Source organism: Trachypithecus francoisi, unplaced genomic scaffold, assembly GCF_009764315.1.
Source record: "Trachypithecus francoisi isolate TF-2019V2 unplaced genomic scaffold, Tfra_2.0 Contig01579, whole genome shotgun sequence".
In the NCBI taxonomy this organism is placed as follows: Eukaryota; Metazoa; Chordata; class Mammalia; order Primates; family Cercopithecidae; genus Trachypithecus; species Trachypithecus francoisi.
In genome coordinates this window covers 16,598,890-16,611,033 of record NW_022681442.1, presented here as the reverse complement: position 1 = coordinate 16,611,033, position 12,144 = coordinate 16,598,890, and the positions used below count along the sequence as shown (strand labels likewise).

General features: G+C 38.7%; 1 protein-coding gene across 2 annotated transcripts in view; it reads left to right on the top strand.

The window, feature by feature from the left end:
- The window catches only part of FAM160B1 (family with sequence similarity 160 member B1), a 45,620-nt gene that overhangs the window by 16,098 nt on the left and 17,378 nt on the right, over positions 1–12,144 (top strand). For both annotated transcript variants that reach the window (XM_033181775.1, XM_033181784.1), the window contains 9 exons: positions 925–1,029; positions 1,498–1,620; positions 7,111–7,404; positions 7,925–8,121; positions 9,534–9,648; positions 10,150–10,226; positions 10,314–10,506; positions 10,695–10,864; positions 11,223–11,366. In XM_033181775.1, the coding sequence (XP_033037666.1) occupies positions 925–1,029; positions 1,498–1,620; positions 7,111–7,404; positions 7,925–8,121; positions 9,534–9,648; positions 10,150–10,226; positions 10,314–10,506; positions 10,695–10,864; positions 11,223–11,366 (1,418 nt within the window). The remainder of the gene's footprint in view (positions 1–924; positions 1,030–1,497; positions 1,621–7,110; positions 7,405–7,924; positions 8,122–9,533; positions 9,649–10,149; positions 10,227–10,313; positions 10,507–10,694; positions 10,865–11,222; positions 11,367–12,144) is intronic.

The following is a 12,144-nucleotide window of genomic DNA, read 5'->3' as shown; positions in this document are numbered from 1 at the left end:
AGGAACATAACCTTGTTAATTCATACTCTCTTAATCTGCAGTGTGAGTGATCATTGGGTTTACCTATTTTTCAGCAAATACTTAAAACAACTGGTATGTTATAAAAACTAATTTATTAAACATTCGTTGCCTATTATAATGTAAATAATTTGGTTGATTTATATTATGATTATAATAGGCAAAGAATACTTACAGTTGACCCTTGAACAACATGGGTTTGAACTTGTAGGTCCACATATAGGCAGATTTTTTTCAACCAAACATGGATGGAAAATACAGTATTTCCAGGATGCAAAACCTGCCTATGCAGAGGGCTGAATTTTCACATATGTGGGTTCCACGGGGCTGACTACTGGAACTGAGTAAGTGCAGATTTGGATATAACTGTGTATACTGAGGAACGGCTCTAATTTAAAATGATGTTAGGATAAAATCACAACTGTTTACACCATAGGTTTCCTTTTATTTACATGTATGTTAGGAGGCTTTATTTACTCCTACATACCTATGATGGAAAGTTGTTGATGACCTGTCTGTCATTAGTCTAAGTAACAAGATTTTGCCTTTGTTCCGGCAGGGAGTTAACTATTACAGTTTCATGTTCCCAGCATTTAGAATATAAACAGGTTGACGTTGACTGCACCAAACTCTAATCTCAGCAACAGATTATCACCATGCTGTTTGTAACTACATGAGACTGTGGTCTCACATGCTATATTATGGTCTCAGATGTATAATATTATTTCTGGAATACCCATCATTAATATTTGATTGAAAATTTTATTCTGACGTTATTAACTGGCCAGTTGCATTGTCTTTTCAAGGTGGAATACATTCATATACATTGCCTGTCTGATTTTTGCAGCTTTTCAGTTTGCATTGTCTGATCTTTTCCTGTTGGCTTTCCTTTTTTCCTATACCCAGTGTCCTCCGGGAATGAAACAGCAGGTTTTGGTTTTCTATACGAAACTTCTGGGAAGAATCCGGCAGCCACTACTTCCACATATTAACGTGCACAGGCCAGTGCAGGTATTTCGTTCACCTTACATAAAATTATTTGGTTTGATTTCTTTTAATGTTGAATAATTTTATATTATTTTTCTGAGAGTAAAAATAATGAAATTATTCCAAAATTAACATGCAAATTAGCAGATACTTGAGCTTTCTTTATGCATCACATAGCATTAAGTGTACTTACAGTCTTTCTAATTCTCTTTTAAAATTTTATACATGAATTTTCCTTGGATTTTCCCTCCATGACATCTGAAGGAGAATTTATTATATAACTCATTAATTATTTACAGTAATGAACTTGAAAAATTTACCACTAATAAGTTTATTTTTATATAGATAATTATAAATGTCATTAGTGTTCTGATTAATGCAGGGTATTTGCATCATATGATTTTAAATATCCTTAAGGTAAATGAATGGTTATTTTACAAATTTGTAAAAAGTTACCTAAGTTTAAAAAGTTAAAAACAATTCTTTTCACAGAAATTAATTAGACTCTGTGGTGAAGTCCTAGCAACACCAACAGAAAATGAAGAGATTCAGTTTCTTTGCATTGTGTGTGCGAAGCTGAAACAGGACCCCTACCTGGTTAACTTTTTCCTAGAGGTATGATACAGTTCTTATCAACCTTCAAACTATAGTTACATTAAGATCGTTATGAAAATTGAATTCTGTGAATAATATTAGAAGGAGCTCTATTTTGCGGGTTATTAGCTTGTTTTACTTCCCAGAATTATTTTTCCTTTAAGATCACTATTTTATTCTCCTGGGAAAAAAAGAATTTCAAAGAATGCAGTTGAGCCAGAGATATGAGGTGGTATAGGGACTGGACAGTTATAAAGTCATGGCTTAAAAGAGGTCAGCTTGAAGGTTGAATCAGAGATAGACAAGTCGCAGAAGTTGATATGCCATCATATTTTCAGCCAAGCTTGCCCTAGTATGTAGCATGGGAAATCTGGCCTGGGATAAGGATGGCATGTGCAGATTTGAACAAGATGAAAAAAAGCACGAGTTATCTCTCCAACCTCATAGCAGTTGGGATTGCTGTAGTATTTTGTACTGTTTTGATACCATAATCACCAAATCATAGTTTATTTAAATCAAGTGATATTTTGGATTTTACTTCTAGATTTAAAGTAAAAAATATATTTTTGTACTTTTTGCTTTCATTCACTTTTTTTTCCAGCAGTGAAGTCATTTTGGAATATTTTAGAAAAAATGATTATGTTGTTTTTGTCTTTTTACCTTTTTGTTTGTAATTTATTTTATTTTATTTTTATTTTTTTTGAGGCAGGGTCTTGTTTTGTAACCTAGGCTGGAGTGTGGGGACATGACCGTGGCTCACTGCAGCCTTAATCTCACTGGTTCAAGTGATCCTCCCACCTCAGCCTGCCAAGTAGCTGGGACTACAGGTGCACACCACCACACCTGGCTAATTTTTAAAAATATTTTTGTAGAGGCAGGGTCTCCCTGTGTTGTCCAGGCTGGTCTAGAACTCCTGAGCTCAAGCGATCCTCCTGCCTTGGCTCCCCAAAGTGCTGGTATTATAGGCATGAGCCACCACACCTGGCCTTCTTTTCAGTTTTATAAAAAATATTTTTCTGGCCAGGTGTGGCGGCTCACACCTGTAATCCCAGCATTTTGGGAGGCTGGGGCAGGTGGATCAGTTGAGATCAGGAGTTCGAGATCAGCCTGACCAACATGGTGAAACACCATCTCTACTAAAAATACAAACCTTAGCCTGGCGTGGTAGTGCACGCCTGGAATCTCAGTTATTTGAGAGGCTGAGGCAGGAGAATCGCTTGAACCTGGGAGGTGGAGGTTGCAGTAAGCCCAGATTGCAACACTGCACTCCAGCCTGGGCAACAATGTGAGACTCTGCAGATGAAATATGTAGGCTTATGTATGTTTATGGTGAGGTACACTGTATGTACCCGTCTTCAGAAAAACATTCACATTTCTAAACCTCACTACAGAGAACACCCCTCAGATTTAGTGACACGTCTGCTTTGTTTAGTGTTTTTATAACATATTTCTCCAAAGCCTGAGGTGGTAGGTGTCTGCATTTTTTTAACGAATAGGACTATTCGTATGTGTTTAATGTCAGTTACCACAGTCCCCTAGCACTGGTTATTTAAGTGCATTTTATTTTCTCCTGCTAGTCAGTATGCTCCTTGAGGACAAGGATTCTGTCTCATTAATCTTGGGTCCCCACAGCTTCTCTAGAATCTAGCACAATGCATAGGAACTGCTCAGTTAACACTAAATGAATGAATCTTTAGGGAGATGCAGGGTTTTGTTTTTGTTTTTTTTTTTAAGACAGTCTGCGTCACCCAGGCCGTAGTGCAGTGGTGCAATCTCAGCTCACTGCAGCCTCTGCCTCCCAGTTCAAGTGATTCTCATGCTTCAGCCTGCCAAGTAGCTGGGTTTACAGGTGCGTGCCACCACACCCGGCTAATTTTTGTATTTTTAGTAGAGATGGGGTTCCACCTTGGCCAGGCTAGTCTCAAACTCCCGACCTCAGGTGATCCACCCACCTCAGCCTCCCAAAGTGCTGGGATTATAGGTAGTAGCCACCGTGGCCAGCCAGAAATGCAGTTTTATTACTTACAAGTGTAGATAAGAGCAGAAGTGTTTTGCAGTTCTCAAGCATGTATTCCCTGAAATGTCATCTCTCTCTGTTCATGAATATCAGCCAATATTTGCATCTACTATGGGTTAAATATATATGGTATGTGAGTTAGAAGCAGTCCTTGCCGGCCGGGCATGGTGGCTCATGCCTGTAATCCCAGCACTTTGGTAGGCTGATGCGGGCAGATCACAAGGTCAGGATATCAATCAAGACCATCCTGGCTAACACGGTGAAACCCCTTCTCTACTAAAAATACAAAAAATTAGTCAGGCTTGGTGGCATGTGCCTGTAGTCCTAGCTAGTTGGGAGGCTGAGACAGGAGAATTGCTTGAACCCGGGAGCAGAGGTAACAGTAAGCCAAGATCGCGCCACTGCACTCCAGCCTGGGCGACAGAGTGAGACTCTGTCTCAAAAAAAGAAAAGAAAAGAAAAGAAACAGTCTTTGTCCTAAAGGGGTTTACAGTCTGCTGAAGACAGTAGATGTGAATGTTCAGATACTGTAATCTAAAGTAGAGTAAGGTGAGAATCAAAGGAAAGATACAAAGTAAATTCCCTAAGTGCTTATAGACTGGAGAAATTCATCAGCTCTAGGTCATCAGGAAAGTCTTCCTGGAAGAGGTCATCTTTGAAATGAGGCTGGGTGTGATGACTCACACCTGTAATCCTAGCACTTTGGGAGGCTGAGGCAAGCAGATTGCTTGAGCCCAGGAGTTCGAGATCAGCCTGAGCAACATAGCAAGACCTCATCTCTATTAAAAAATAAATAAATAAAAAGAAATGAGCCTTGGCAGATGTTTAGAGTGGGTGAACATAAGGAATGAAGATATAAAAGTTTGTGGTGTGTTCAGGAAACAGTATAATTAGGATGTGTGGCAAGAAGCACCCGAACAGATAGACTAAGTATTGTCAAAGGCTTTGAATGACAGGATGAAGAGTTTATTCTTACTTGTAGATACTGGGGAGCCATTAACTATTTTTGAGCAGAAATGTTATTATGTGATGGTATCTGTGCCTTAAGGTAAATTGGCAGCAGCCTTTTACACGGCAGATTCTTTGGAAGGAGAGATAAAAGCAGGGAAACTAATTTGGAACCTGATGGAGTTACCCAGGCAAGAAGTAACAAGGACTATAACCAAGTTGGAAGCAATAGGTTGGAATGAAATGGGTGTGTTCAGAATAGAGGTAGGCTCTATATGGCTTTGTAACTGCTCAGATGCAGAAGCTGGGAAAGAATGATTTGAATGCTGGAATTCCTGAACCAATAAATCTGCTGCTAGTGGAAAAACAGGGGCCCCAAGGGAGCTGATTTTGAGGGGAAGATGATAATTTTGGTTCCAGATGCTTTGAGTCATCGTGATTTCCTGATGGAGATAATTAGCAGGTATTCAGTATTGAAAATCTTTGATTTGGGAGGGAAGTTTAAGAGATTTAGAAGCCCTGTGTGTGGCTATGTTGTGGGTACTGATGAGATCCCTAAAACAGAAGGGGAACAGTTTTAGTGGGAACCAAAGTGTTAAATCCACAGTTCCTCATCACCTAGGGAATTTTTCTAAAATGCACATTCCTTGGCTCCACCTCCAGATATTCTCATTCATCAGGTCTGGATGGGACCCAGGAATCTGCATTTTTATCAAGCCCCACAGAAGATCAGGATACCAACAGTCTGGAGTCTCACTTTGAGAAACATTGATTGAAGGACAGAGTGCTAAACTAGCATCCTTCCTCTTGCTGTTCTTATTTGAGACACCTCTCCCAACAATATTACTAGTATTTGAAATGGAATGAAATGTTTTACTTTCATAAAAAGTATGATATCCCGTTGGTTTTTTTTTGTTTTTTTTTTGAGGTGGAGTCTCGCTCTGTCACCCAGGCTGGAGTGCAGTGGCATGATCTCAGCTCACTGCAACCTCCGCCTCCCAGATTCAAGTGATTCTCCTGCCTCAGCCTCCCTGGTAGCTGGGATTGCAGGCACACGCTACCACGCCCAGCTAATTTTTGTATTTTTCGTAGAGACAGGGTTTACCATTTTGGCCAGGCTGGTCTCGAACTCCTGACATCAAGTGATCCACCTGCCTCAGCCTCCCAAAGTGCTGGGATGTGAGCCACCGCACCTAGCCAATATGCCATTGATTTTGTTGGAAATTGGCAAATTGTTTGGAGTATTCATTGAGTCCCATAGAGTTGTTTTCTTTTAATGTATGTTCTGTGAACTCAATTTCTCAAGAAGATTGGTCTAACCTATACTTTTAACGGCAATAAAAGTGATTTATAATTAGTATAATATAACTTTGGAAGTAGAACCTTGAATTCATTCAGCCTTTAATATGTTTCTATGATGATAGGCCCTGTGGAGAAGTTAGTTTATGGTGAATTTTAACCTATGTGTATAATTTGATTTCTGCTCTTCTTTTCATATGGAAAGCAAGATACTTTTGCCTTGAAGCTAATAATTTGCTCATTTGTTTCAGTTAAGATTCTCTTTGTGTTTGGGTGTGTGGATTGGGGGAGGGAGCACCAGCATTTCAAGCAAATCTTATTTCTATCTTAAAGACACTGGTAAAAATGTCCCTTGAGTGGTTTCTTGGGTTCTCTTTTTTAAAAATTTTTTGAGACAAGGTCTTGCTCTGTGCCCAGGCTGGAGTGCAGTGGCATTATCACAGCTCACCACAGCTTCAACCTCCCAGGCTCAAACAATCTTCCTGCCTCACTCAGCCTCCCAAGGCCTGGGACCATAGGCGCAAGCTACCACACCCAGCTTATTTTATTGTTTTTTTTTTTAGTAGAGATATGGTCTCACTGTGTTGCCCCATTGTAGTCTCGAATTCCTGGGCTCAAGTGATCCCCCTGCCTCGGCCTCCCAAAGTGCTGGTATTACAGGCATGGGTCACTGTACCCAGCTTCTTGTGTTCTTATAGAGTAGAGGTTTAAGGAAAAACTTAGAAAAGATTCTTATATATTTGAGAGAATTTGGGGGCTTTTATGGAAACCTCAGTCTAATGCTGGTAACCTTTGAACTTTAAAATATTTTTATTTGTTAGTTTGTACTTCCCTTCCTGCAAACCCTCCCGCCCCACCCCGTGATCTTATAAGAATTAACATGGAGGCTATGTAGTTACAGTAGTCCAGTGATGAGAAAAAAGTTAACTGCAATTGAAACCTCCTGAAAATTTTTCCTCACTAATATTAGTTGTTTTAAGCAGTAGTCAAATTATCACTAATACTGTTCATTGGTTATGGTCAGTGTAAAACATTTTGTAGTTAGTATGAGGAGTGTGATAAACTCCTATGCAATGGTAAAATCATTCTAAAACACAGTTGGTTAAGTCAGAATATTTTCATGTGACATAACATTTATTGCTACTCTGGTTAGGCATGTGGAATGTTATAGAAAAATCCATTAAAATATTATTTTTGGCTTTAAAAGTTCTTGATGTGACTTTTGTAAACCGTATATTCCTTTTCAGAATAAGATGAAATCACTGGCTTCCAAAGGAGTACCAAGTGTAATTTCGGAAGATAAATTAAAAGGTCAGGATTCCTTGTCAACAGATACAGGACAGTCCCGTCAACCAGAGGAATTATCTGGTGCTACCGGAATGGAGCAAACAGAATTGGAAGATGAGCCTCCTCATCAGATGGATCACCTGTCCACAAGCTTGGATAACCTCAGTGTCACCTCACTGCCAGAGGCCTCAGTTGTTCGTCCAAACCAGGATTACAATTTAGTGAATTCTTTGTTAAATCTTACTAGAAGTCCTGTGAGTTATGGTCCTTACTTTTTTCCTCCTCATATTATTTCAATAATGTGCATTTATTTATTTATTTTTATTTTTATTTTATTTTATTTTATTTTTGAGATGGAGTCTTGCTCTGTTGTCCAGGCTGGAGTACAGTGGTGCGATCTTGGCTCACTGCAACCTCCACCTCTGGGTTCAAGCAATTCTCCTGCCTCAGCCTCCCTAGTAGCTGGGATTACAGGTACGCACCTCCATGCTGGCTAATTTTTGTAGTTTTAGTAGAGATGGGGTTTCACCATGTTGGCCAGGCCGGTCTCAAACTCCTGACCTCAGCTGATCCACCCACCTCAGCCTCCCAAAGTGCTGGGATGACAAGCGTGAGGTGCCACTTGGCCAATAATATGCATTTAAAATACACAAAAAAGGCTATTTTTCTTTTAGTGTAAAACATTAAATCCTTTTATGTTGAATTTTTTTCAAACAACTTGATGTATATACAATTCAAGAATTGAAGGGGGATTTGTTTTTTTTTTTCCTTTAGGATGGCCGAATAGCTGTGAAGGCATGCGAAGGCTTGATGCTGTTAGTAAGTTTGCCAGAGCCTGCGGCTGCAAAGTGCCTTACACAGAGCACTTGCTTGTGTGAACTACTGACAGACAGACTTGCCTCCCTGTACAAGGCCCTACCTCAGTCAGTGGATCCGTTAGATATTGAAACTGTGGAAGCAATTAACTGGGGGTAAGCACCGTTACTTGTATTTTCCCATAAAGGTGACTTCTTACACCTACATTTTAAAATCCATTTCTATTTTGCAATGATAGAAATCTTTGAAAAATTGAACACTATTAGTGATCATTAAATGGGAATATTTTCTCAAAGCTTGTATTAAATGTATCAGTTAGTAGTAATGAGTGTGGGAACAATCCAGCTGTTATATAGTTAAGATATTTTTATTTTGTCCATTATACTGGTCAATTTTTAAGGGCTTACATTAAAAACAATAATTTTAACTGATTATTTTTATCAAAAACAAAAAGCCCTAAAAGAAGGAATCTGCTTTTAAAATAATTTCCACGGCCTCTAGAGCAGTCTAATCTGTCTCCTGGCCTGTTTGTACAGAATCTCTTCTACCTCATTGTTTCACCTCTTCTTCCTACCTTTTAGACTCCCCAACTTGATTCTCATAGAGAAATATGATTATTGCAGAATGTTTGTAAGTTATTAAAAAGTATAAAGCAACATAAACAAGTTGCCCATAATCCCACCACCTATAAGCAGCCTAATATTTTGACATAATCACCTTTTATTGTATTTCTCTGTATTTTTAACCTGTCTTTGTTTTTTCCACTCTATTTTCTGTCAGCATCTATAGGGCAGACCCACTTGTTAACATTACGACTGTATTGCATTTTACGGCAGGAAGAGAAGTATTCCACTCGCTATTTTTTGTTTGTAGATCCTCTTTTACTATGCTTTTCTTCCATCCCAGCAGCTGAGAACCTCCATCTTTTCACTGGTGTTACTTAGTAACGTTTAGGGCAGGAGTGTGAGGAGCTATCCCAGTGTTTTTTCTCCTGCAGCTCCATTCTTTTCTCTTTTTGTTGAGACGGAGTCTCGCTACATCACCCAGGCTGGAGTGCAGTGAAGTGATCTCAGCTTACTGCAACCTCCACCTCTCAGGTTCAAGCAATTCTTATGCCTCAGCCTCCCAAGTAGTTGGGATTACAGGCATGAGCCACCATGCCTGGCTAATTTTTTTTTTTTCTTTTTTTTTTTTAGTAGAGAGAGAGAGTTTCATCATATTGGCCAGGCTGGTCTCGAGCTCCTGACCTCAAGTGATCCACCCACATCGGCCTCCTAAAGTGCTGGGATTACAGGCTTGAGCCACCACACCTAGCCTCCTGCAGCCCCATTCTGCTTTAATCTCTCTTCTCCTGCTTAATGTGTGAAAATTATTTACAGCTCTTATTTAAAAGGTTTTCTCTTTGGTTTCTTTTATGGAACCCTCCTCTGACAGTCCTCCAGCATTGCCTGTGTGAATGTACCATACTATCTGAGTGTGCTCATGTGCTTTCATTTTTCCGTACATTCTGAATAGGGTCCATGCTTTTGGATAACTTTGGACTTAGCAATTCTTCCTTGTCTTACAGCTTGGACTCATATAGTCATAAAGAAGATGCTTCAGCATTTCCAGGAAAACGAGCCTTAATTTCATTTCTTTCCTGGTTTGATTATTGTGATCAGCTCATTAAAGAAGCCCAAAAGGTTTGAAATTTTGTGTTGTTTTTTGATGGTTTTAAGATATAAATATCTACTAAGTGAAATTGTAATCCCTAATTTATATCCCCAAATACATTTTAATTGTCTTAGAATACCATGGTTAGTAAAATAAGTAAACAAAAAGGTGTGTATGTGTTTGGATGTGTGTATTACAGTTCTGCCCTTTTATATTTCCTTAAATATTACGGTACAGTGTTTTACAAAGTAACACTGATTTCCTTCAGTCCTGCTCTTTGGTGAGATGTTAATACTACATGGACATTGGAATAATTTTTTGTCCTATTCCTCTTATTCTTGGAAATTTAGAAAAATGTGTAAATGACCCAGTAGCCAACATCTAATCTAGATTTATATGCCACCAACAAGAGAGTCATTAAGCAAGTTTTGTCTTTCCACATTAATTCAGTTGGGGAGTGCAAACTGATTTATTGATGTTACAAATTATTCTTTTATATTAAAAAAAATGATGTTCCTACTATATTCTAGACTGCTGCTGTTGCTCTTGCCAAAGCTGTTCATGAAAGATTTTTCATTGGTGTTATGGAACCTCAATTAATGCAAACGTGAGTGGCCTGTTTTCTTTTGGGGAAAAAAAAAAAAAAAACAGCATTCCTATGTCATGTTATTAATTCCCTGTTCGTTGTCCTCAGTTCTGAGATGGGTATTCTGACATCCACTGCTCTGCTTCATCGGATCGTTCGGCAAGTGACCTCTGATGTTTTACTTCAAGAAATGGTGTTTTTTATCCTTGGAGAACAGAGGGAACCAGAAACTGTGGCAGAAATCAGCAGACATCCGTTAAGGCATAGGTTAATTGAACATTGTGATCACATATCTGATGAGGTAAGCTATGTAATGATTTAGAATTGGACTTAGATTCTTTGGAATACTGGTTTTAATGTATTATACTTGAGATGTTTTCAGTACAACCTCTTTTATTGGCTTTAGAAATTGAAAGCATGACTCGCAAGATGGCAAGAAGAATAACTTAAAGATATTTTTCAGTTAGCTTTTATCAATTTTGGTTTCAGATAAGCATAATGACATTGCGAATGTTTGAACATCTTTTACAAAAACCCAATGAGCACATTCTTTACAACTTGGTCTTGAGAAATCTTGAAGAAAGAAATTATACAGAATGTAAACCTTTGTGCCCAGAAGATAAAGATGTGGTAGAAAATGGACTGATAGCAGGAGCAGTGTAAGTTTCCATCCAACTCCGTGAGTTCAGCATTTCATGTAGAGATAGAACTTTCTCTCTCCTCTAATCTATCTCCCTTATCCTCAAAAGAAATACCTCTTACAGTTTTAAAGTTCTTAAAAGTAAAATTAGATGCATTGATACTACCATCCTTTTACATTATAAATAATATCGTGTATTCGTTAGATCTAATAAAATAGTATAGAATGTTAATTTGCCTAGAAAATATGCATTATTCCTTAATCCTTTATATTAGCAAAATTATGTAACATTTTCCTAGAACATAGCAGAGAATCTTTTGGTTTAGAAAATGTCATAATAAAATAGTGTTTTTTATATGTCATTAAATTTAACTTAGAGATCTGGAAGAAGATCCCTTATTTACTGACATTTCACCAGAAAACACTTTGCCAAACCAAGAGTGGCTTAGTTCTTCGCCTCCTGCTACTCCAGACCACCCCAAAAATGATGGAAAAACTGAAGTTCATAAGATTGTAAATAGGTGAGTTGCTATATAAAATTTGACTTCCATCTCTCTTACTTGTTTTTTGTTTTTTATTGTTATTATTTTTTGAGACGGAGTCTTGCTCTGTTGTCCACGCTGGAGTGCAGTGGTGCGATCTCTGCTCACTGCAATCTCTGCCTCCTGGGTTTAAGTGATTCTCCTGCCTCAGCTTCCCAAGTAACTGGGATTACAGGCTCCCACCACATCACCCAGCTAATTTTTGTATTTTTAGTAGAGACAGGATCTCACCATGTTGGTCAGGCTGGTCTCAAACTCCTGACCTCAAGTGATCTGCCTGCCTCAGCCTCCCAAACTGTATAACATGTAAGAGCTCTGTTCTTAGATGGTTACAGAAATCTCATGAACTTGATCTCCTTTAAAGATTATGAAAAAGAAAAAAAAGAAAAAAGAAAAAAATAAAGATTATGTCAGTTTTTTGGGTCTTGCTTATGTAACAAGTGCCAGCCTGTGGGCAACGCTTGATACTAAGAGAAAAGCTCTACTTAATATTAACCGTGGTTAAATGAACCCTCAAAGTACCCTCCCCCACCCCCTTTTTTTTTTTTTTGAGACAGAGTCTCACTATGTCGCCCAGACTGGAGTGCAGTGGCATGATCCCTGCTCACTGCAACCTCTGCCTCCTGGGTTCAAGTGATTCTCCTGCCTCAGGCTCCTGAGTAGCTGGGATTACAGTCGCATGCCACCACACCTGGCTACTTTTTCTATTCTTTGTAGAGACAGGGTTTCACCATGTTGGCCAGGCTGGTCTCGAACT